The 22784-nt window shown below is 46.5% G+C and overlaps 1 protein-coding gene across 3 annotated transcripts in view; it reads left to right on the forward strand.

Annotated features, from left to right (window-relative positions):
- The window catches only part of LOC144724604 (trafficking kinesin-binding protein 1-like), a 62816-nt gene that overhangs the window by 18879 nt on the left and 21153 nt on the right, over positions 1 to 22784 (forward strand). Inside the window, exons 1-5 of one of the 3 annotated variants that reach the window (XM_078603875.1) lie at positions 1878 to 2187; positions 15784 to 15860; positions 17637 to 17753; positions 18956 to 19056; positions 19765 to 19876. In XM_078603875.1, coding sequence (XP_078460001.1) covers positions 2112 to 2187; positions 15784 to 15860; positions 17637 to 17753; positions 18956 to 19056; positions 19765 to 19876 — 483 coding nt within the window. In that variant the 5' untranslated portion in view covers positions 1878 to 2111. Of the gene's footprint in view, positions 1 to 1877; positions 2188 to 10633; positions 11939 to 15783; positions 15861 to 17636; positions 17754 to 18955; positions 19057 to 19764; positions 19877 to 22784 lie in introns of those variants that run through there. The other 2 variants (XM_078603877.1, XM_078603874.1) reach the window with 2 other exon arrangements.

Below are 22784 nucleotides of genomic sequence, written 5' to 3' on the forward strand. Positions count from 1 at the left end.
TTGATTTCGCCCATACGTGACTGTCATGTCAGCGCCAGGATGTCCGTCCCATTGGCCGGCGCCTGTTTTGCTCGCTTGCATCTGCACGCACGCACGCGTCGCACGTACGCGCGCTACAACGCCGCTCTCTTGCTGAACTCGCCGATTTCATTTCGCTCGGGTGGGGGGGGGATGGGGGGCAGCTTTAAGGACCCCCCCCCCCCCCCGGTCTACGTTGGAAGTGGAGCAGTGCCGGAATTATGTTGTCAAGGTCAAGGTGCAGCCCTGAAATGTCTTATGCAGCCACTACTGGCGAATGGGCCTCAAATTCGAGGGGGCTCTAGAGGGGAGGTATTTTGTTGCTGCTTTTCCACGCAGGCCAGACGTCTTGGAGTACCCATGCTGTTCCTCAACACGCGGGACTTGCTGAGGACCACTACCTGTGGTGGCGTGCCCATTTACGTTGCTGGATAGAGAGAGGAGGAGGGATTTAAAAAACGTCACCATATTATACCGGTGACTTCCTGGAATGCGAGTCCAGCGTGCTAACCTTTACACCGTGACAGATCCATTATCAATGATGCGTGCGGTGGCTAAATTCTCCAGCGCAAGGTACAACCCCTGGGGGACATTGAGAGCAAGCGTTAAAATCGCCCCGAATGCACTTGATGTCGTCAGATCTCGGAGGCTAAGCAGGTTTGGTCCTGGATCGCGCTTGGATGGACCACCACCATGCATAAAATAGTTGCTTTAGGCTCCTGCGGAGCTACATTATCAGCAGAGGGCAGTACTTCACAATCCATTGTTGTGCTGTCACATGTTCCTACAACTACGTTTCTTGACTTCACCAACCCAGGCTAACCGGTGTGACGATGTACGGTTAAATAAACCCCACGATCCGAAACTGTGGGAGGGACTGATCCAGCAGAGGATTGACAAAAGGGGCCGCACACGATAGAACTGGTTTTTGCACACACTGAAAACAACATTGACTTAACAGCAGTGACACGCAGCAGTTAATGTGTCGGTGTGTGTTTGGGTGTGACGTGGTGGGGTGTGTGTTTTCCTGTCTGATGGCTTGGTCTCTTGTTGAAAGCTCTGTTTACGAAAGTGTTGTGTGTCTGTCTCGGATAACTCCCTGTGGAATTGCATGCAGACTTCTTGTACGCAATTGTGCGTGCGTGCGTGTGAAATTCTAACCCACGGGCACCTAGGTTTGTCCCTTGAACTCCTGCCAGCGAGCCTTTCACACTTCACATGGCCTAAAAGTGCACCTAGCCTGGCACAAGCACCCTGGTGACATTACTGCTACTGAGTGGGTGATGACAGCTGTTGTGATATTCTGGAATCAAACATTTGGACTGATGCTAAATTTGTCCTAATGCATCTTAATAAAAACTTTAGGGCAGATAAACACCTTGACAAATGTTATTGACCATGTTTTGGTTATAATGCTCTCCTATGTCTTCAAAGCCACGTGTGTGGACCAGTTTGACAGGCAGTGAATCAAGGCCATTGTGTTTTGTGCCTTGACCCAGCAACACTTTATTGTATGTATCTATGTTGAACTTCTTTCGCACCGTACGTAGCCAACCCTGCAAATCGGAGGTACGGGGGAAGGACAACAAACTAAACGCACCCTACGCACATCGGCGACCATTACACATTACACAGCATTGGGTTGTTTATGGTTTTAACCTTAATAGGTTACAAATTCAAGTTCATTGTCAATGCTACCCGTGTTCGTAGTGGTACGATCCAGTAAGTCCCTTCGGAATCCCTGGAAGTGGGGTGGGACCAAGTCGTATGTGGGGGGGGTAGGTCAGGGTTGCGGGCTGCGCGAACTCCGTGGGTGTGGCTGTGTCACGGGGAGGGGCATGCGATAGCCTCAGCCCCCAGCTGCAGTCACACCTCCCTCCTCCCCGGGCCAGATAGATGGGTCGTCAAGCGTCCTCCTCTTCAGCTCTCCAGTTGTTTAGAAAAGAAACAATCCGGGCCCGAGGAACTCGACCACACGTCAACGTGAATCGGGGCGTCAGCCATGCGAGCCGGAGTGAGCGGGACCCACGGCTTCCCCAGGCCACGTGCTGTGCGTGCCGCGTCCCGGCTCCCGCTCGGGCCGCGCTGAAGAGATGCAGGGCAGCGTCACAGAAGACGACGAGGATGACGGCGTGATGGAAGCCGGTCTCTGGGGTGACTACGGCAATGGTATTTCCTGTTGTTGTTACTGCACCAAAGCAGCTTCTGTGACGGTAACACTGGTAAAGTTGTGGGTGCTAAGCAGCGGTTCGCGCGATACACTGAACACGCTGACTTAAGTGTGATTGCTGGGTCCTGGTTGACATCAGCGGCGATGTCAACCAGGACCCATGCTGTCCCCACTTAAGGAATGTGGAGGACCCGTCCAGCAGTTTTGGGATCGTGGTTTGTTGTGGGCCAATCTGCTGCAGAGCAGTACTAAATATTGAGGGTAGTTATGATGATTTCGTAATTATTATTACGTTGTTAGCAGCAATCCCCTTGGCATGTGGAGTAAAGCAGGCCATGAATAAACACGTATACACATTCATGTTCTGTACAGTATTCTTACAACTTGACAGTGTCGGGTTTAGAAAGCAGCACTTACCTCGCGTTACGCCAACACTCTTAGTATCCCGCACGAACGCATGCTATGGATCCACCGGATCAATCATTTTTTACATCATAGTCCACAGACAAGTTGGTGCATGTGGTCTACAAACGCACTTTGGGCGCTGGCGGGCACTCGGTATACGATGCAGTAAGTTTTGAGATTACGCCGCGAGCCCGTGGTTATTTCGTCAAGGCTGATGATGTTGTCAAGAAGTCAGTCACGTAGGTTTCTTTTGACCATCTTCGGCTTGTTTATATGGAGGCCCTGTTGTTATTATACGCAAATACTACAGCTGTATGTGGTGGTTTGGTGTTTGGAAGTTGTAGTACTGTTGCCTTTGTTTATTGTTTTGGGTTGAAACTAATTGTCGGTTACGAAAGACTTGGCCAGATTCAATGCTATTGCTCGTATCCTGACTGCTGCTTTTTATTTGGAAACTAATACACAATTGCTTCCTGTCTTTTCATGCACATTTTCTTTGTGGTCTATGAAAATAATAGTTCACAGCCCATTGTCAGTCCCCTGCTGGGATGAAGGGCTCCCAATGTCGTGTCGGTCATGGCAGTTGTTTAACTGTACTTCACGATGGCAATTGTGGAGTGAAGAGCAGAGTTTGCTAGTGCCGGCTTGGATAGCACTCACTACTTCTTCCGTATGGCGGATGTAGATGCAGAGCAACAACTACAATTTCACATTCATGGGGTCAAGCCAGATAACTGCGTCAGCAGTAGCGGAGTTTATAGCCTTGGATGTCTCCTTCGTATTTGTGGATCGGGCATTGGGTCATATTCTGCGTGGCCTGTTCTGGATGACCACAGTCGCACGCTGGAGAGTTTTTAATTTGTGCCTTGGGTATCCGCATCTGCCACGGTGTGTGCAGCGGATGCGGTTTAGGGTGGACCGTGAGCTTTGTGGAAGATCAAACTCAGAGATCTTCAGCGTTGGGCCTTTCACGAGGTGTTTGTTTGGAGCTCTTTTAAACTCCATTCAGCTCTCCAAGGTTAATCGGGGTTCAACTCGCGTTGTTGTTGTTCTTTTCATAGGGGTTACTTGACCACACTACTTAACCACGCCGATCAGTGTGAGCTGGTGAGAGAGACATAGTGCCTCAGGTAAATATGCATGCCAGGACTAATATAAATTACATTCTTGATGATCAAGCATAAAACATTTAGGATTCGATTTTTTTATTTTTTGTAGTGTCGTCTGTGCGTGCGGGTGGCGTGCGCCGCACACACAGTCAGCCGGAGACGAGGTGGTCGCAGGAGGCACCGCTCTGCCCTCTTTATTCGTTATTATTGAGCTCACGCCACCACCCGGGCTCCCTCTCTCTCTCACACATGACCCCGCTGCCGCGAGCCCCGTCCCAGACACGACTCTGTCCGCATGGCACCGGCGGCGTCGACTGGGACAGCCGACTACTATCCGGCCGCGCAATGATCGGACGAAGGCGACAGCGACGACGAGACGAGTCCAATCCTAGAACCGGCAGCCCAGAGCTCTCGATTTCCGCTGCTTTTATTCCTCTCGGCACAGCTTGGCTCCGCCCTAGCCGCGCCTCCCTTTCTTGAAACCTCTGGAGGGTTCCAGGGGCTTTCCACACGAGGTCTGTCTTGACCCTTGTCCCAGTTCCTCCGCCCTGCCGGCACACACACCGCATATATGCTTAGCGGCGTGTGCGCTAAGTGCCCACCTGCAGTTGCTGCTGCTGTCCAACAGTCAGCGCTATGTCACTACATGTATATACAAATGACAAGTATGTGAAAAACCCCCATTAGGATTTGGCTCGCCTTCTGCGAGGAATGACAGCTCGTAAACACATATGACATTCAAATCCCATCAATATTATTCACTTTTATTTGGATTTTTTTCTCTCGGCAAGGATCATGTGACCTGGTCCGTGATTAAAAGATAGCAGAACTTAAAAAACTAACATCGGTTGTCTTGTAGCTGCTTATCTAAGCTGCTTGTCCTGGGCTGTACACCACAGGTTTGAAGCTTCATGAATGTAAAACATTTTTAGAGTTACGCTCAGGCACTCCGTCACGTGAATACATCCGAACACGACGCCAGTGAAGTAACATTACCGTAGACCTATAATGGAGCTCATGACTGTGTATCGAAAGCAGTGGTTTTCAATCCATGGGGGCATGAAAGATGCTTTTTTTGGGGTGGGGTGTTGTGAAACATAGGCTGCGGCATGGATACCGTGCAGGAGAAATGTCGAACGTGCTTGGGGACCGCCAGCGCTGCGTTGTGGCGACGAAATGTGTGTATCTTTCTTGAACTTCTTTCGCACCGTACGTAGCCAACCTTGCTAATCGGAGGCACGATTAGCGTAAAACACATGCCTTACTGCCGTGTTAGATAGAGGCATGGACATGAGATCAGTATCTGTATTGTGTGGCCTTAGTCACCTGGGAGGGGGCATTGGAGCTGCGTGGAGTGGGGGGGGGGCTGCAGGGACCAGTGGTCTTAACACGTAGGAGGCTTTCGCGACCAATATCATCCATAATAGAGGTTTTTGGGTTATATCACGTAAATCCCCCCCCCCCACATTGTGCAAGAGCGCAGAAGGGTGGTGTCAACACATCTACGCCTCTATATAAGGAACGAAACAGTAAGACTTCTCCACAAATCTGGCTGTCGTCTGATGAAGCTAGTTGTAATTACTGGCGAAACGTTGTACTCAGTTTGTAAATGTTTTGGCTTGGCTTTCTAACACACCGGTGTGCTGTACTAGTGACGAATTGGCACCCCTTACTAGTTGGCTGTGTCGGGTGGTGGCGGGTTTAACGACACATTTATATATTTACGCGATCTAACCCAAAAACCTCTATGATGGTCAGTGGTCTTGTTTGAGGAGCTGCGAAAGAGATGCCGCTCGCCAATCTCTTTTCACAACAATGCGTTCAAGTCACGTTGCACAGCCCAGAACTCAGAGCCAAGATGCTTATCTAATTTATATTTATAGAGTGCCCTCAACTCAAGGCGCTTGCCACAGCTTACAAAACGATGACACGGGATAGAATGATGAGTGGTAGCGATGGAGGGTACTTTGACCGCTACGAGATGAGAACTCTGCGGGGTTTTTTTTCTTTCCAATAATAGTTTTAGTTATTCGCATTGATAATACATAACTCTGGTTTTGGGGGCACAGTGTATGTCCGTCACTGCAGCAGTATTTGTTTACGCTCTCGTCCGCCATGGGTGAACATTTGCTGGCGGACGCAGCAACATATCCTGGCATCCGAATCTTTGGCGCCGATATGGTGAGATGTTAACTCTCTCGCCTGGTATACAGGAGGTCGTGGGTTCGATCCCGACACTGATGCCTCTGTATATTTGTTTTCCGTGTGGTCGCGTGGATTTTTCTCCGGGTCCTCTGGTTTTTTACTTCCACATTTAGAATCAAGTATTTGGTTGCTATAAATTTCCACATGATAAGCCACTTCGTTGAGCTATCCTTTGTGGCCAGGTCGCTTCAGAAAAAGAGGTTTGAAGCTCAGTGGGCCTTACCTGGTAAAATGAAAATAAATAATGAAAATGTTGGTGCTCTGCAAAATTTCAAGTGGAAAATTAAACACGCTTGGCAGAAAATGGGGACTGTCATTGGTACGTCACTGCACGGCACTGCACGGTGCTGCTTTGGATGGACTTTTGCGAGTGTGCACCCATATGCAAATGTCCTTGGGTGCTAATGGGCGTCCGATCGCAAAACATATTTTCCACTTGTCGCTTGTTTTGTTTGAACGTCCTCCAAAATGACCTTCCGTGTTCATGACAGCGTTGAAATTACATTCGTTATGAGCAGAGCGTGTGTGCGTATGATACATGCCATCACCTGTTTAGGTTTCTTAGGAAACTGTACAAAAGGCTTTATTTGTTATACATCATTAGATCGTATTCTTGGTTCTTTCGGTAAAGTCACGTAGAAGGGAAATAATAAAATAATATAGATATAATAATAATATAAATATGAATCCCTGCAGTCACAAAAGCTTTAAATTAAAATTAAAAAATCATTAGATCGGTTACTTTTTAATATATATACTGCTCAAGTTGACCCTTTTGAGTGTAAAACTTCCCACCTGTTAATCTCAGAAATCCCCAGAGTCCCACGCAAGCTGATGCACAGCAAGTGGCTGTTTGGCTGTGCCGTGGAATCAGAAGTTTCCTCCTTTTTCTCACCCCGGAAGTTGTTATCCTCATTTAAAAATGTTTGTAAGGTACTGCACACATGCCATTATGTCTCGAAGCGCTTTCTAAAGGGGTTAACCTGTGAACCCAATGCCTGCAGATCTATTAACACAGCAACCAGTTACTGTACAAATATCTATACGAATAAAATAAACATGCAGTACGTCGTCTGTTTCCTCATGCGGTCGCACACGAGACATTGCGGAAAGCTAATCTGAAAAAATTCACGTCACTTCTAGAATGGATCCTAAGATCGCCGATGTGGTGATATGGTCGGGCAGAGACCGTTCCATGACATAGATGCCATCATTGCCAAGGCACTCTTCGTTCTAAGTGGTACGAATGTCTATTTCTGGTATGGACGTTAATGCTGGAAATTCATTTAATTGCATGTAGGCTGTGTATATTTAACACGTAGGCTTTCGCGAGGTTTTTGGGTGAGATTGCGTGAATATAAATGTGTCGTTAAACCCGCCACTACCCGGCACAGCCAATTAGTTTGTCGCGTAAACAAAACATGCCAATTCATTACTGGTTCAGCACACCGGTGTTGGAGAGTAAACCTGCAACATCTACAATTGTGTATGGCCGCTTATAGAACGACAAATGTTGTTGCGTTCGTGCACGACAACGAAGCCTTTGTGCCCAGAATGTTAGTGTTACGCTCCACTAATGTGTTCAATTCCTCCGTGCTTAAAAGACACATTTCGTCCGTCGTATTTCAGAAGTCGCCAAACACGATGCCTCGACTTCAGCATACAGCACATATTTTATCGCGCGTACATCTATTTTAAATCTCACGCTTGTCTTGCCCAAAGGTGTGCATCGTAAATTCCTCAAATGCCGTCGCTGTGGCAAGCAAAGTTTATCAGTTACAGTCCCCTGAGTGTGTCGTTCACTGAGTGAGGATTAAAACACTAAACTGCTCTGTTTCACCACTGCTAATAGGGGTGGAGTTGCTTGCAGTGGGTAGCTCATGGCGCCGCGAACATGGCAAACCCGAGTCTGATTAGCATGGTTGGCTATGTACGGTGTTAAAGAAGTTTGACATACATACAGTGGGGGAGTGACTGTCTGAACCGATCTTGGGCTCCCATGTCAGCAACCTGCCCTGACCCGCGTAGTGAATTATGCTTCTTGGCACACTTTTCAGCTTTTCTTTTATTATCTTTATCAATGCCCATGTTTCTGATCCAGTGCAGGAAATACACCGATTTGAAAACGTTCTGCTTTTGGCACGTTCGCACTCCGCTTTTCATGATCAAGTTCAGCTCTCCGAAAGCACTCCAGTGTGGTAAAGCACCATCGCGCAACCTATTACCCAAGCCTAGTTGGGATTTTCCAGCGCGCCGTATTAAGCCTGCGAGCACACGCGACAAAAAACTAAACAAGCGACGGTAATGGGGGGGTAGTAATCTTAGAACGGCGTGCTCGAAGGTTCCCATTGCAATAAAATTACATGCAACAAGTTGTGGCTTTTTTTTATCTCACGCTGAGAGTTCACCGACACCAAACAACACCGTGGCAGCATCTCCTTTTACAAAGACCACGGGTTAGCCCTCCGGCCCAATGGGTGTGTGACTGGAGACGCTGCGGGTCACCATCGCTTTTATGTTGTCACCGAGCGTGTGTGAGCGCGCTGGAGTCTCTGTTTGAGCTGTAAACGGGCGATGCCGTTCAAAGAACACTGCATGCTGTGACCTCGCCTGATCGTTTGAACCCTCGTGAGAGGGGGGGGGGGCCTGTGCGCACCGTTGATTTCAAAACCACTATACTAACAATGTGCAGCCGCTTTTCAATCAATCCACTGCTGGATGAAAGCCTCTCTGCGCCATGTCGGTCACGAGGGTTCGTTTGAACGTACTTCACCGTGCCCAGGCAGCGCGGCTTACCAAGGATATCACTCGGCACTGATGTTAGCCGTGACCGGGAATTGTCATCAGGTTGCTGGGTTCATAGCGCACTGCGTTAACCTCCGTGCCAACGCACTAACCAATCGCAAGGCAACGAATTACAGTTATTTGTCGTGGATTGTGTTTCTACCCATATCTCTCCCCGTTTCTAATTGTGTCACAATCATACTATGAGCGTCAAGTCATCCGATTAAATGCGTTCTTTGGAACACTCATCGCGAACGTTGCACCACCCGGTGTCAGGGCGGGCCTGGGAGGTGACGTCGTGGAACAGTTAACGCATTAGGCCTCTCGATATGCACCTCGGCACACATTTTACGTGCCGAGTAAATACTTTTTGTTGCAATAAAACTGTATGTATTTGGAAATCGGAGACTCACCTGTATGTGACTGCGGCTATGAACAACAAACCGTATGATTTTGCACTGCCCCTAACATAAGCTTGAAGGTGGTGCATCTGGAATTCACCAATTTTCTGACAAAGCAATGAAATGGCCAAATCACTTACAACTGAACGTCTAATAGTCGCTCTTCATTAGCCGTACAACATCATTACCATTAGAGCTTTACGAAGCCAAATTAACAACGGCACTACATTTAGTGTGGTGGGTTATATTTTGCAGCCGTTAGTGATTGCCTGAAACCATCAAAGCGCTGCACATGAACACCCGGTTTAATCACGTGTGGCTAAAAGCCGGGTTCGAACACATGGTGTCAGGAGTGCCAGCGCAGTCCTCTGCCACTATATTATCACCCTGAGCCACCCAGCCATCTCATTGTGGTTCTTTTCATCATTACCATCACCACCCATGATCAATCCACTGCTGGATGAAGCCTCCTCTCTCACGATCCTACAATGTAACAATCCAACCACCCGCACACGAGCTGATATCATCGATTCGTCTCTTTGGTGGACGTCCTCTGTAGTTAATTTTCTTCCCACTCTGTTGTGATTCTCCCCATCATCCCTCCGAGTGAAGTCTCCTATCCAAGCCTGCTTACGCCATTCACTTAAAAAAAATAGTAAAACTAATCTGTCAGTTTTCTCTTTAATCATGGGATTGTTCTTGTTGGCTACGTACTGTGCGAAAGGAGTTCTACATACATACAGCCCTGAGCCACTGGTGGACATCCCATTCCTCCTCCAGTGCAATAGCGGTTTGACTTCCCGACGAAATTGCTATTTATTTTATTGGCCCGGGAGGGATGAAGCGTTGAATCGACCTCCAACCATGATTTAAACTCGTAACCTTCAGATCGCACGCCACGCACACCACCGCTGTGCCACGCGACCAAATAGCGGTTGACAACTTTGTCTGCGAGCGACAGCGTTGTATATGACACGCCTTTAGCTTTCGTCACTGTGAGGGTGAGTGTGAAATATTGAAGGCAAATGAAAGGTTGTTATAGATGGGATAAAAAAGCAAAACAGTGACATACATAATAATTAAAATGTATCATGCGCAATCCATCCTAGGGATTCCTATGCGCACTGTCGCGCATGCGTTCACCAAGGCTATTTTCAGCTCCGTTTCACAATGTTCTATTTCTCAGGTTTTGTCGTGGTGTTTATTTTTACGGGACATTTTATCATGAGCACAGCCGCGATGAAGGAATTAGATTTTCATTGAGCGCGAGTACAAATTACGACTTAGGCGGAGGGTACTCAGACCAGGCAACCCCAGGCCATGCATGCCACACCTTTGACTCGCATTGTGTGTGCACGCAAAGAGTTGTTTTCAATCAGAATTTCAAGTTTGGGTGGAGTGGAGGTGCAGTGGTTGGTGCACTAAACCCCGGTGAGTGATCGTAAACCTGTTTTGGTCGCTGTTTCCCATTCACCAAACCCCTCACTGGCCAGCATAGTGAAGCATGGTGGGGGTCCCAGGGTGGCTCGAAGATGTTAACTACCTCGCCTGGTATACAGGAGGTTGTGGGTTCGATCCCGACCCTGACACTTGTATATTAGGAGTTTGCATGTTCTGCCCGTGGTCGCATTGGTTTTTATTTGGGTCCTCCGGTTTTTCCCTCCACATTTAGAAACATGCGTTTAGAGTTTTTGGTTGCTATCAATTTCCACACGATAAGCCACTTCATTGAACTATCATTTGTGACCAGGTCGCTTCTGAAAAAGAGCTATATATCACTCAGTAGGCCTTACCTGGTAAAATAAAATAAAAATAGTTAAGTTTGTAAAAAAAAACCCCCTTCATTGACCAAAATGGCTTGGGGAGATGTTCCCCCAACAGTGGATTTAACATGGCTGATGAATATTAACTCTTAAGTGCTTTATCGTTGCGCAATACCCGCAGTACGCACATTATGGAAAGAATGAATCTGTCACGCATTTTGGACTTTGACTGTGTGCTGGTGCATTGTAACACTCGGTTAATCGTATCGGTGAAACGTTAAAGTGTCGACGTTATATAGTGTAAGCCATTAGCCTCCCAGTTGTGGCTGTGCCTCTGTGAGCACGTCACGCAGCTCTGTTATCGCTCGGTGGCACGGTGGCACGTGTTGCCAGCTCGCTATTTTTACCCGATGGGCACACAGGTGGATCCCAGCTTCTTCTGTGAAACCTCGTGGGCATGGTAGGAGGAGGGGGGAGGCGGACTTTTTAAAAGAGTTCAGCAGGAAGTCGTACGTGCCGTGATTTAGCGACGCGGCATTGGTGAGCGAGTGGGAGCGTTGTGACTGTCATGGTGGTTGCAGCTATTTACGTTGGTGGTAAACTGGGAAAGACGGCCGGATTAACGAGCGGAGTTGGTGGTTTTAAACTGTAGACTTTGAAATGAAGTTGTGCGGCAAGGCTCTCCACATGCACTGGCTGCACCGTTGTACAGCTCGGCTGAACGTACACGCGACGTCGTCGCTCTCACGGGGCATTTGGAGGCCGCTGCTCATTGCCAAAGCGTCATGGTTGACCTCCAACGTTGACGACGGACCTTGAAGGTAAACGACTTTTGACGTTTTCAACGGGAGGGTGGAGTTTGGCGGTGCAGCGGAATTCCAAGGGTTACATAGTCGTCGTCATCATCACTCCTTGCCCTAGATTTCGTGTTTCAGCGTTGCGGTCTTGGCGATGGGATCCATATCGATTGGGATGCTCGAGTGTGTCCGTCGCACGGCCGTGGACGCGTAACGCAGGGATCGTCCGTCCTTCAGTTGGCGAGCGCCACTTGTGGAGACTTGATGGTGATGCGGGAGCCCTCTGGTGAGCATGAATGCACACGAGTGTCCGTTTCTCCGTAATGCCTCCCGAGAGCGCTCCCGGGGCAATCGGCTCGCAGCAGTACGATGTGTGCGTGATACTCAAGATGTGGCTTGGCATTGCGTTGTGCTGCTCCTGTCATTTTACCCTGACCAAGGTCACTCGCTCTTGCAAATGACAAGGCGCTGGCCTGGTCTCTTGAGTTCTCACCTGCTCAAACGAAGTAGACTTGAAACTTGAAGTGTGTTTGTAAGTGTATTTATTTGTACGTTATGGTTTTTTTTTAGGCATACGATGATTTACTCCCCAAGTCACAATATCTGGGCGGTGTTTCTTCTTTAGAATCGATTGCTTTTTGTCTTATTTTTATCATTCATCCTTTTTTCTGTCTCAATTAGGAAAAAGTTTGTCTGTGCCATTTGCTTAACTGTAATCAGAGCATTCTATTTGCACGTAATTTGCATCCATTGTAAATCATTCACTCTCACATGTGAAGTTGATGTGTACATCGTAGGTGTGTAGGTATTGATTTTAGCCTGAGTCATTACCATCGGCATGCGGGTCTAACTCACGTTGCTCTTTATGTCACCGATCCTGGTGTTGATAAATGTAAAAAAACATTGGCCTGGCCAGTGAGACCAATCTAATATTTATATATATCGACAGTGTGTACAGTACTAATATCATCAGCAGCAGCATCAGCAGCCATGATCAATCCACTGCTGGATGAAAGCCTCCCCTGGCATGCCGCCACTCCTCTTGGTCTTGCCGTGCAACAATCCACCCAAAACTTGCACATTAGCCGATTTCACGGCTCCATCTCTGCCGTAGGTGGTGTTCCCTGTTGTCGGTATTCGGTGCACAACAATTGTGTGTGGTAGCTGTCGTTTTACTCTTCCTAAACTTTGTGGGTCGTGTTGCTCTCCTGGCTATCGCTCATTGGCAAATTGGCTAGTTATCTTTACCGACCTCTATCCTTACTATGGCCCTAATCACTAATCTTAAGACGTATGTTACAGCGTTTAGGCGTCTGCTAGGAGCCATAAAATGATTGCCAGCTCTCAGAAGTAAGCTATGGCGGGGCATTCAGGTGAACTGCAGGTGAGAAAAACAACAGTGGCACCCTAAGGAGGGAAACACGTCCCAGAGAGCACGTCCGCCAAGGAGATGGAGCGATGATATCAGCTGCAGGCATGACAAAACCCCATGAAATATAAAATACACAAATTGAAAAACATCGATTCTCATGTACACAATTTAAATGCGCGTATCGTCAACTTTAAGAACCATTACTAATGGATGAATCAATCCATCGTCCCAACCCACGTTAGTACAATGGTTGCCGTATATCTGTTTGATGTTCCCGTAACTTAATTACTAATTCTACTATGATCCATGGAGTTATTATTCGGCCAGCATTTGTGTTCGTGCAGTGTTTTTTAATTGTCACGTGTGACACGGTTGTTTTTGTTCCGCTTCCTGTTTTGATTAGCTGCTGTACTTTATTTTGTTTGTTTTCCTTTTGTCATTTTTGGTGGCCCAGGTAACTCTTGCAAATGAGACTTGCCTCTTTTGAGCTCTCACCTGGTTATACAAAAGAAACCTGAAACTTAAAACCCCTAATATTTACACTTGACTCTCTTAGCCATTTTTGTTAAAATTGGTGTAATCAAATCTTGATTTAAAGCTTTCGTGACTGCAGGAATTCATACTCGTTGGGTCTTTCGGTAAAGCCACGTAAATATAAAAAATAATAGATCACGACGTTTCAATCGCAACACAGGCAATATTCGATTCTTCGTTTTGATCGCAAAACAGGCAATTTTCGATTCTTCGAAACGTCGTGATCTATTATTTTATTCTATATACGTGACTTTACCGCTGCTGTTGAAAATTCCTCCGTTGCAGCTTTTTTTTTACTGCCTCTCATAACATTCGTTGAAAGCACTCGAGAGGATACGGCTGTTATTCCCACAGCTGTCCAGGCTCCGCCATATGGATGAGTAATTGTGACGATGGTAGTCACGTGGCTCAATGGAATCCTGTAAATTTTTCCAGCCGGAATCTCGAGAGCGCTCAGAGACATCCAGAACATCCTTGGAAACTGAGCTCTAATTAGCATGGAAGTTTTAGAGAGTTGCAAAATAATAAATAACGATGTTGCTGTCTTTTATGCAGGAGAGTATTTTTTAAGACGAGACATTTTTTAAGTCAAGAGGATCCTGCATTAGATAATTCCATGAATGAGCGTTTGGATTTACATCAGAGGAAACCGTGATTCCAAGATAAATCCATTTGGTCAAGGGGCAGATAATGCTTAAAGCTCCGCATGGATGGATTGACGTGGATGTGTAATTGTAATGGTACAGCCACGAGGCTTGGGCGAAGTCTGTAAATATCTCCAGCTGGAATTTGGAGAGCGCTCATTTAAACATCCAGGCCATCCCTGGAATTGAGCAGCAGTTAGCATGGGTTGTTTTGTTACAAATCCTCCTTTTAATAAGTAATAATATTGCTGGCCTTCATCCAGGAAAAGCTTATTGAGTCTTAGACTTTTTTAGGAGGGCTTTGTATTGGAACGTTAGGACAACTCCATCAATGCGTGTTTGGCATGTGGTATGAACTGGAGTACCTGGAGAAAACACATTCCTTCGAGGGGATACCATTTAAAACTCTACACAGATGGAGTTCCATTGCTCTTGCACTCTGCAAGCTACCTTGTCAATGGGTCCTTGAATCGTTCTTTTGCTCTTGTTGTTGACAAGTCTCTGCGCTGGCCATGCCTTTTTAAAGGCAGTTAATGCCTAAGCTCGACGTGGGCATGAAGTGGGTTTCTTGCCCGGCAATTTGATGTAAACACATGGGTATCTTGCGCTGTTGTTACGCCATCACTGAGGATGTTAAGGTAATGGCTGGGTGTGGGGGATGCACACCTTTCATCCGTTCCATTGTGGGTACGTGCAGTTGAATGTAAAGACGAAGTCATAATAAAGGCGTTTGGGTTAGATCGCGTAAATATAGATGTGCCGTTAAACCACCAAACCCAAAAACCTTTATTGTGAATAATGTTGGTTCGCGAAAGCCTACATGTTAAATATAGAGACTCATATGTAGAGGACCTACATACAAGCAGAGTTTGTGGAGGACTGCAGCGATTAGTGGGAGATGTGTAGATGCTTTGAAGTCCTTGTTGTTTTCTCAATAATTTATGCCTATCGTTTTATGTATTTTTAACAACTTCTTTCACACCATACCTAGCCAACGAAGCTAATAGGAAGTTTTAGTTGGGTATCTATGCATGGATCACCTCCCAGATTATTAGGCATGTAACACATTTTAGCACTGCACTTATCAATTGAAATCCACATTCATGGGAACTCATCAAAGAGGACATCTTAGGAGATAGGAGGTCTGCTCCATTGTGAGATGGCGAGAGATGGCGATGGCTTGGAGAAGCCTTCATCCAGCCATGGATAGATAATGGCTATTGATGGTGTTGATTGCGATTTATGCAGTAAAGTCTCAACATAATCTGAAGATAATTGGTCAAGAGCAGATGTACAAGAATAAACATTTACCAGCATTTTTGTTACATGTCAACTACGTGTTGCTCTTATCCATTGCAACTTCAGTTGTGTCTTTGTCGTTGGCCACTTCACGTTTTGGGCCATTGGACCTGTGCTCATTAATCATGAAAAAAATGTTTCCTGCATAAATAAAGGATGATTATTGCTATTACGCGTGATACAGAAACGGTACTGTGGGCTACCTTAGCGACTACTCACAGCACCACCAACGTGTGTAATCTGTGTGTTGTTGTCTGCGTGCACTCGTGTGCGTGGCTGCAGTGCTGTGCTCGGAACGTGTGGGCCAGATGACGCGCACGTACAGTGACATCGATGCGGTCACGCACCTGCTGGAGGAGGTGAGATTCCTCACCATCGTTTTTGTTGCGTCTCGATCCCGTCGACCATTTCCACGCGGCCTCACGGGCCTGCTCACCCCGTACGTCGCCTGCGCAGAATATACACGGGCGTTGATATAAGCAAGGAAGAAAAATAGCATGCGCATGCAAGGGTTAAGTAACGCTTTCCAAAATGCATCTGTCTTTGGAGGTATTTGTATTTAACCCTTTCCCATTCCGACGATGTACGTATACGTCATCGGAACGGAGAACTTATAACTTTATCGGTACCGAGGCTCTCACAAGGCCATGCTGTGGAGGGCCTGTGGCACAGTTTTTCGCCAGCTATCATAGAGTGCGGGTGTGTCGCTACGGTTCTCTGCGGTGAGTACAATATCTTTAAAAACAATGGTGCTATGCCTCTAGAAATAAAATTTACGCCGAACCGCTTGCGCATTCCGAGATTCAGCGGTGGACGGGACCCACCCTGCAAATTTTGTAGACGTCTTGGAACAGGAAAGGGTTAATTAGCGGCACGGAAGCCGACGGGTAGTTGTCTGGGCAATGGACGTTTGCATATTTCCAAGTAGTTGTGTTTGTGCTGTTCATCTCCAAGTTTTGGGGAACCCGATAATCAATATAGCTGGCTTTCAATCAGATAAGTCCCAATATTCTGCTGTTTTTGTTCTTATTGGGTCTTCTACGAGCATTGTTGTGCCCTCCACCGTTATGGATGGACAGAGCAAATCCATAAATGTGTTAAAAGCTATCCGTAGTGCCGACGGTGAAACATTTTTTTCAAGTTTTTATCTTTCAACGAGGAAAAGTAATATAACAAAAAAAAACTTTACAAAAAACACGCTTTAATGAAATGTACCGTACTAGTAATGGATGAACTCGAGGAAGTGGCCCCGAAACATGCCATAACGTAAGGTACCATGGTGATTTACAGCCAACGTCAGTTTACCGTGGACAATTAGACCCAAGCTGAAACATAACATATAAAAACTAATGTTTTAAAATTTATGTTTTTTTTTTATTTTTTATGATAGAATATAGTCCTGTCATCAGTATGACATAAGTATACCAAGTTTGCAGTCGATACCACATTGGGAAGTGGGTAAACATTGAGTTACAAGATTTGAGGATACAACAACGACAACAACGACGACGACAACAAGAACAACAACAACAGACAGAGTGAGTTAAATAAAAGCGTGTAAAAAGTAGGACGAGTGAATTTAACATGCAAGTTGCAGCTCAGGAGACATGTCTGGTTTCTGTCATTTAAATTCATTATTGATGACCGCTTCTAGATTTACACACTCAGCAAATCTTGAGTCTTTTCCCCTGCAAGCATCCTTGATTATGTGCTTGTGTGCATGCGTATTGTTTGCACGTGCTGGTACATGCACAGCCGGTTTGTAAAACCGCTGCTAGATGAGGGCGTCCTCACATTGTTACAGGGTCGTGGGGGGTTATTCGACCATACTTCACCACCGCCGGTCAGTGCGGATTGCTGAAAACGGAGGGCATAGATGCGGGAGCATAGAAGTCCAGTACAACAATTTATTTTGCCGCGTTGCCCTCTTGTTGCTCACAAATTAGCCGCAGGCTTGTCTAATTAAAATTACTTATCGATGACGGGTTGTACTTTTGCAAAGTTTTGAGTGTTATTCCTACAAACATGCCGTGGTTATGTGCCACGTGTGGACATGCTTTAACATACGTCCGCGTGTCCTTTTTCGCTTTTGCGAATATGCGCGTGTTCGCGCGTGCGTGCGTTCTCGTTCGCAGAAAGAGCGGGACCTGGAGTTGGCCGCTCGGATCGGTCAGACGCTGCTGGAGAAGAACAAGAGTCTGTCTGAGCGCGTGGAGCACCTTGAGGATGAGTTGGAGCACACCCTGGAGCAGGTGGCTGAGCTCCCCCCCCCGCACCCCCCCACCCCACCCCGTCCTAATGCCTCGAGTTACCGTACGGAAGGCCCGGTGGCTGGCAGCTGCTGTAAATATGGAGTTTGCATCTCTCTCTCTCTCTCTCTTTTCCCCGTGGTCGCGTGGATTTTTTTTCTGGGTTCTCTTGTTTTATTTCCCTCCACATTTAGAATGAACATGTACTTAGAGTAATTTGATTGCTATGAATTTTAACACTGTGAGCCATTTCTTTGAGCTATCGTTTGTGGCCAGGTCGCTTCTGAAAAATAGCTATTAAGCTCAGCGGGCCTTACTTGGTAAGATAAAAATAGTTTAATAGTTTAGTGTAGGTCACCTCTGATTAGCACGATTTGCTACCTACGGTATGGACTTATCTCTATCTGTTCCATCTGTATAGGATAGAGATTTGCCGCCTTTCGCGTTTGAGTTTTCTCCAAGTTCCTCCCGCATGTATACACACTCAATAGTTGACACGGGTTGTGCAGCGTCTCGAGATGCAGATTGCGCGAATGATGCAGTGATATAAAAACATGGATTATTATTATTATTATTACTGAGTCGGCATCCCTGAGATCCTGGTTTCGAATCTGGGTGTCATCCACCTGTGACAAGTCGGGTTCTTTATTATTATTATTCTAACATCACCTCAATCTAATCATCAATAATGGCCCAAAAAAAAGACCGATGAATTTGGGCTTCATTTAATTTGGCATATTCCAGCCCTGATAATGACCAATTTTAGTTAAATTGCCATGTAACAACAATCTTTGCAGGGCTTATTAAAGGTGTGCCCCAAGTGTGGATGAAGAGTCCTATTGAAGTGACTTCTGCACCATTATCTGACAATGCTAGCTGTGAGAGTTCTGATTGGCAATATGTTTGTCTCGTGATGCCGATAGCACCATTGAGGGCCTCACCACCACCGTGCAAGTTGTGGGGCTTATTTGACCACGGTGGTGCAGCACTGCCCTCTCCTGCTAATAATGCAGCCCTGCGGGGTGGGGAATCGTAACGAAACTGGGAGTTAAAAACATAAACGTTAAAGCGTCGAGAATTTAAGATCCAATTCGTGATTGTATTATGCCCACCTGTGGTCTAACCGACCGCCCAGTTGGTCGATGGCGCAAGGGTTTGTCGGAAGGACGCGTCGTTAAGGAGCGGTGTGCTCCGCGGGGTTGCAGGTGAACCAGCTGCGGCACGACCTGTCGATGAAGGATGAACTGCTGCACATCTACACGCACACGGTGGAGGACAGCGAGAGCGACTCCAGTGCCTCCACTCCGTGAGTCCACCTCACCCCACCCCCCAACCCCGCCCACGACTCTTGGTGGAGTGGCCGTGGCATGCCCCTGAGGAGCTATCGCGCAAACGCAGCACACGGAAGCAGTGCAATCCAGTTTTATCCACTAAAAATACGAGCCAATATTTACATACAGCGGTAACCGTCGAAGATTTAACAAGTTGAGTGCAGTAAAATCCCAGCTCGCCCAACGCTGGCTTTGGCCAAACCGATGTTATCAAAATACAACAAAATAGTTCGGCACAGCCTCCTGCGTCATTTAGGCCTCGTGGTCTGCTACTTGTTGGTTTTTCCGCCATTCAATAATTTTACGCGTATAGGAATGAGATCGTGATTTTATAGTGTCTTTCACAACAAGTTATCTGAAATTTACTTGCAATCCCAATTTTTTTTTCACAAAACTGTTTCGTGTATGCTAAAAACCGTGCCCTGCCACTCTGTGTTGTGCCCAGTGCTTTAACTTTTTTTGGCGCTTGTCGTTGTTGTTGCATTTGCTGTTTTTGTGTCGCATCCAACGCATTTTTTTGCGCCCAATTTAAAACCCAGCCCCTTTTTAGTTTGCTCAGTCGTGCGTCCAACTGCCTAGGGGATGACGCCCAGTGGCAGCGCCAGCCAAAGTGCTGACCTGACCCTGATTTTTGTTTCCCCCCTATCCCCAACCGCGTGTGTCTTGCCCCCTTCCCGGCGCAGGCTTGAACGCAGTGGAGGAAGTCTCGTGAGTGGACACATCCCGGCACAGCTCGATGCGGTGCACAAGCGACTTAAGGAACTGGAAGACGAGAATTTGCGCCTCCGCTCAAAGGTGCGTGCGTGTGTGTGTGTGAAATATGTACACACAGTAGTGTAGCGGTTTGTGCGCTGCACTACGAACCTGGCGACCCGGGTTCGATTCCCGCTCACGGCAAACACCAGTGACGATTATTTGAACCGGTCCTGGGCCTCCCCTAGGTCGACTCAGCCTCAAATGAGTACCTGGTGCGGTGTGTAAACATCGCCGCTAGGGAGACAAAGGCGGTCGGGCGTGGTGTTGGCCACCCACCCCCTCGTGTACCGTTCCGGCCTTCATAGGTGCTCGCTAACAGCACTTGCCTCTACAGTCTGTTAAGGCTATACGGGGGATCTTTGTCTTTTATCTTTGTGTGAAGAGTGCGTCGTGCTACGAGCCCGGCCACCTGAGTTCAATTCTTGCTCACGGCCAACGCCACCAACAGTGACGATTATCTAAACCGGTCCTGTCCTGTGTCTGCCCAAAGTCGACTTGGCCTCAAATGTGTACCTGGTGCTGTGTATAAACATCGCCACCAGGGATACAAAGGTAGCTAGGCGTGGTGCTGGCCACCCTCGTGTGCCGTGCCGGGTTTCATAGGTGCTCGCTAACAAACACTCGCTCAAAAAGTATTTTAAGGCAATTCGGGGGGGGATCTTTGGTGCATGCAGGCACATGTTAAACGTTTTAATACATTGAGATTAATTTTATATGGTGTATATCTCACGATGGTTTGTCGTGTGTGTGTGCGCGCGCGAACTATTCCTACATTTCTCAATATTGCCACAGTGGGTATGGCAATAAAGTATAATAAATAAATATTACTGTCAAAACCCTCTGTTAACATCTGCTCAATGAGAGGTCACTCCTTCTCCGCTGCTTCGGCCATTATCTGAAACTCGCTCTACCCCCACCCAGCCCCCCACCCCGCCCCCCCACCCCACCCCCTACCCCACCACCCACCTCACCCCCACCCTGCCGTCCGTGCTGCCAGCTCCCTGCGATCATTCAAGCCCAGACTCAATATCTTCCTCTGCTCCGCGCTTACGACTGACTCATCTTCTCAATAAAGCGTTCTTAAGTCACACCTTCCCTTACAGATCTATATTCTTCCTCTTGGCATGGTCCAATGATTGCTGTCTTTGCTACCCCCGGTCTTTCTCGGATGTGAGGAGCCCCTGGGTGTTTGAGCGATTGACGTTGCCCCACCTGGTCCGTGCTTTGGTCATCCGCGTGCTGTTGGTAGCGCTTGGTTTTGTTCATCTGCGGTATTCTTGTAATTTTTTTTACGATGCTCATTATTTGTTGGATTGTAAAGATGTTTGTGTGGTGGGTGAAAATGTCAAGCGTTTTGAGATGCAATTTGCATGAACGACGATTATATATAAAAACATTATTAGTATTATGGTCTACTATTTTGTGAAGCATCCTGAGAATACGGCTGCATCTGAGAGTACGGCAGTGCAGGGCATCAACACGAGAGCGCACGTAATTCGATCACGTGTCCTTTGTTGATGTTCATTCACACGCTAATTCCATGAGTCTGGGGAGGTGGGGGTCGTTGTATTGTATATGCCCCTCCCATCTAAAACAATGGGCCAATTCATAGTCATCTTGTTCACATGTTTACACAATTTGTACGAGCAAATCGCCAGCAACCTTGAAAAGCGTTTGTTTTACTTGAATGTTTGTGTGACTTTCATAAGCAAGAGTGGAAAACAGTGTCGGATACATTTATGAAGAAGGGAGTAAAGATCATCTCTTTCATGACCATACTGAAGGACAGATAGAGTGTAGATATAAAATATGACGTAATAGTTTTTTTCATGAATTATTTTATGGCGGTGAAACCACATGGCAGACGTGTTTTTTTTACGTATCTATGTATGTTGAACTTCCTTCGCACCGTATGTAGCCCAACCATTGCTAATTACAAGTGCGGAATGGCTGTGTGTACACTAGTGCACAATAGTTGTAATAATGAATAATAATAAACAAACTTAAAAAAAAACACGCTTTAATGAAATGTACCGTACTTGCAATGGAAGAACTCCACGACTCCAGGAAGTGGCCCCGAAGCTTGCCATAACGTAAGGGACCGTGGCCATTTACAGCCAACGTCAGTTTACCGTGGACAATTAGAGGCAAGCCGAAACATAACATTTCAAAAATAATGTTTTAAAAAGATTTTTATTTGATTTTTAATGATAGAATATAGTATTGTCATCAGTATGACATAAGTATACCAACTGTGCAGTCGATACCACATTGGGAAGTGGGTAAAAATAGAGTTAGAAGATTTGAGGATACAGTACAACAACAACAGACAGAGTGAGTAAAAAAAAACACAGGGTCTGTTCATACTCTGTCACTTCACGTTCAACACATCGGCTTTCGTGACCAATATGATCCACAATAGAGTTTTTTTTCTCGGTTAGATTGCGTAAATATAAATCTAGAAATGTAAAAACATTTATGTTTACGTGATCAAACCCAAAAAAAATCTGTTATGGATAACTTCACGTTGTTTGTCTTTTGAATGTATCAGGTGGCACAGTTACAAAAAACATATCATTACACTATTATTAGGAAGCCACTGGAGCTATGCACTTTTAAATCTAAATTGAAAACTCATATCTTGAGAATTGTTTTTTGTGTTTAGTTTGTTGTCTTTCCCCTGCACTTCCGATAGGCACAGTTGGCTACGTACTACAGTTCTAAAGAAGTTCAACATCCATACGTATACATATTGACTCATCGATAATAAATATCGATTCTTACGCTCACGATGCATCCATCAAATTGTGTATGTAAGCATCAATGTTTTTCAATTCATACATGTTGTGTGTAATGGGTTGAAGTGACCGCAACAGTGTCTAGAGCCGCTGCTGTTTACCACAAGAATGAACTCTAGAATCGAACCACGGCCCTGAATCACGCCAAC

Source organism: Lampetra planeri, chromosome 21 (genome assembly GCF_965212315.1).
Source record: "Lampetra planeri chromosome 21, kcLamPlan1.2.h2, whole genome shotgun sequence".
In the NCBI taxonomy this organism is placed as follows: domain Eukaryota; kingdom Metazoa; phylum Chordata; class Hyperoartia; order Petromyzontiformes; family Petromyzontidae; genus Lampetra; species Lampetra planeri.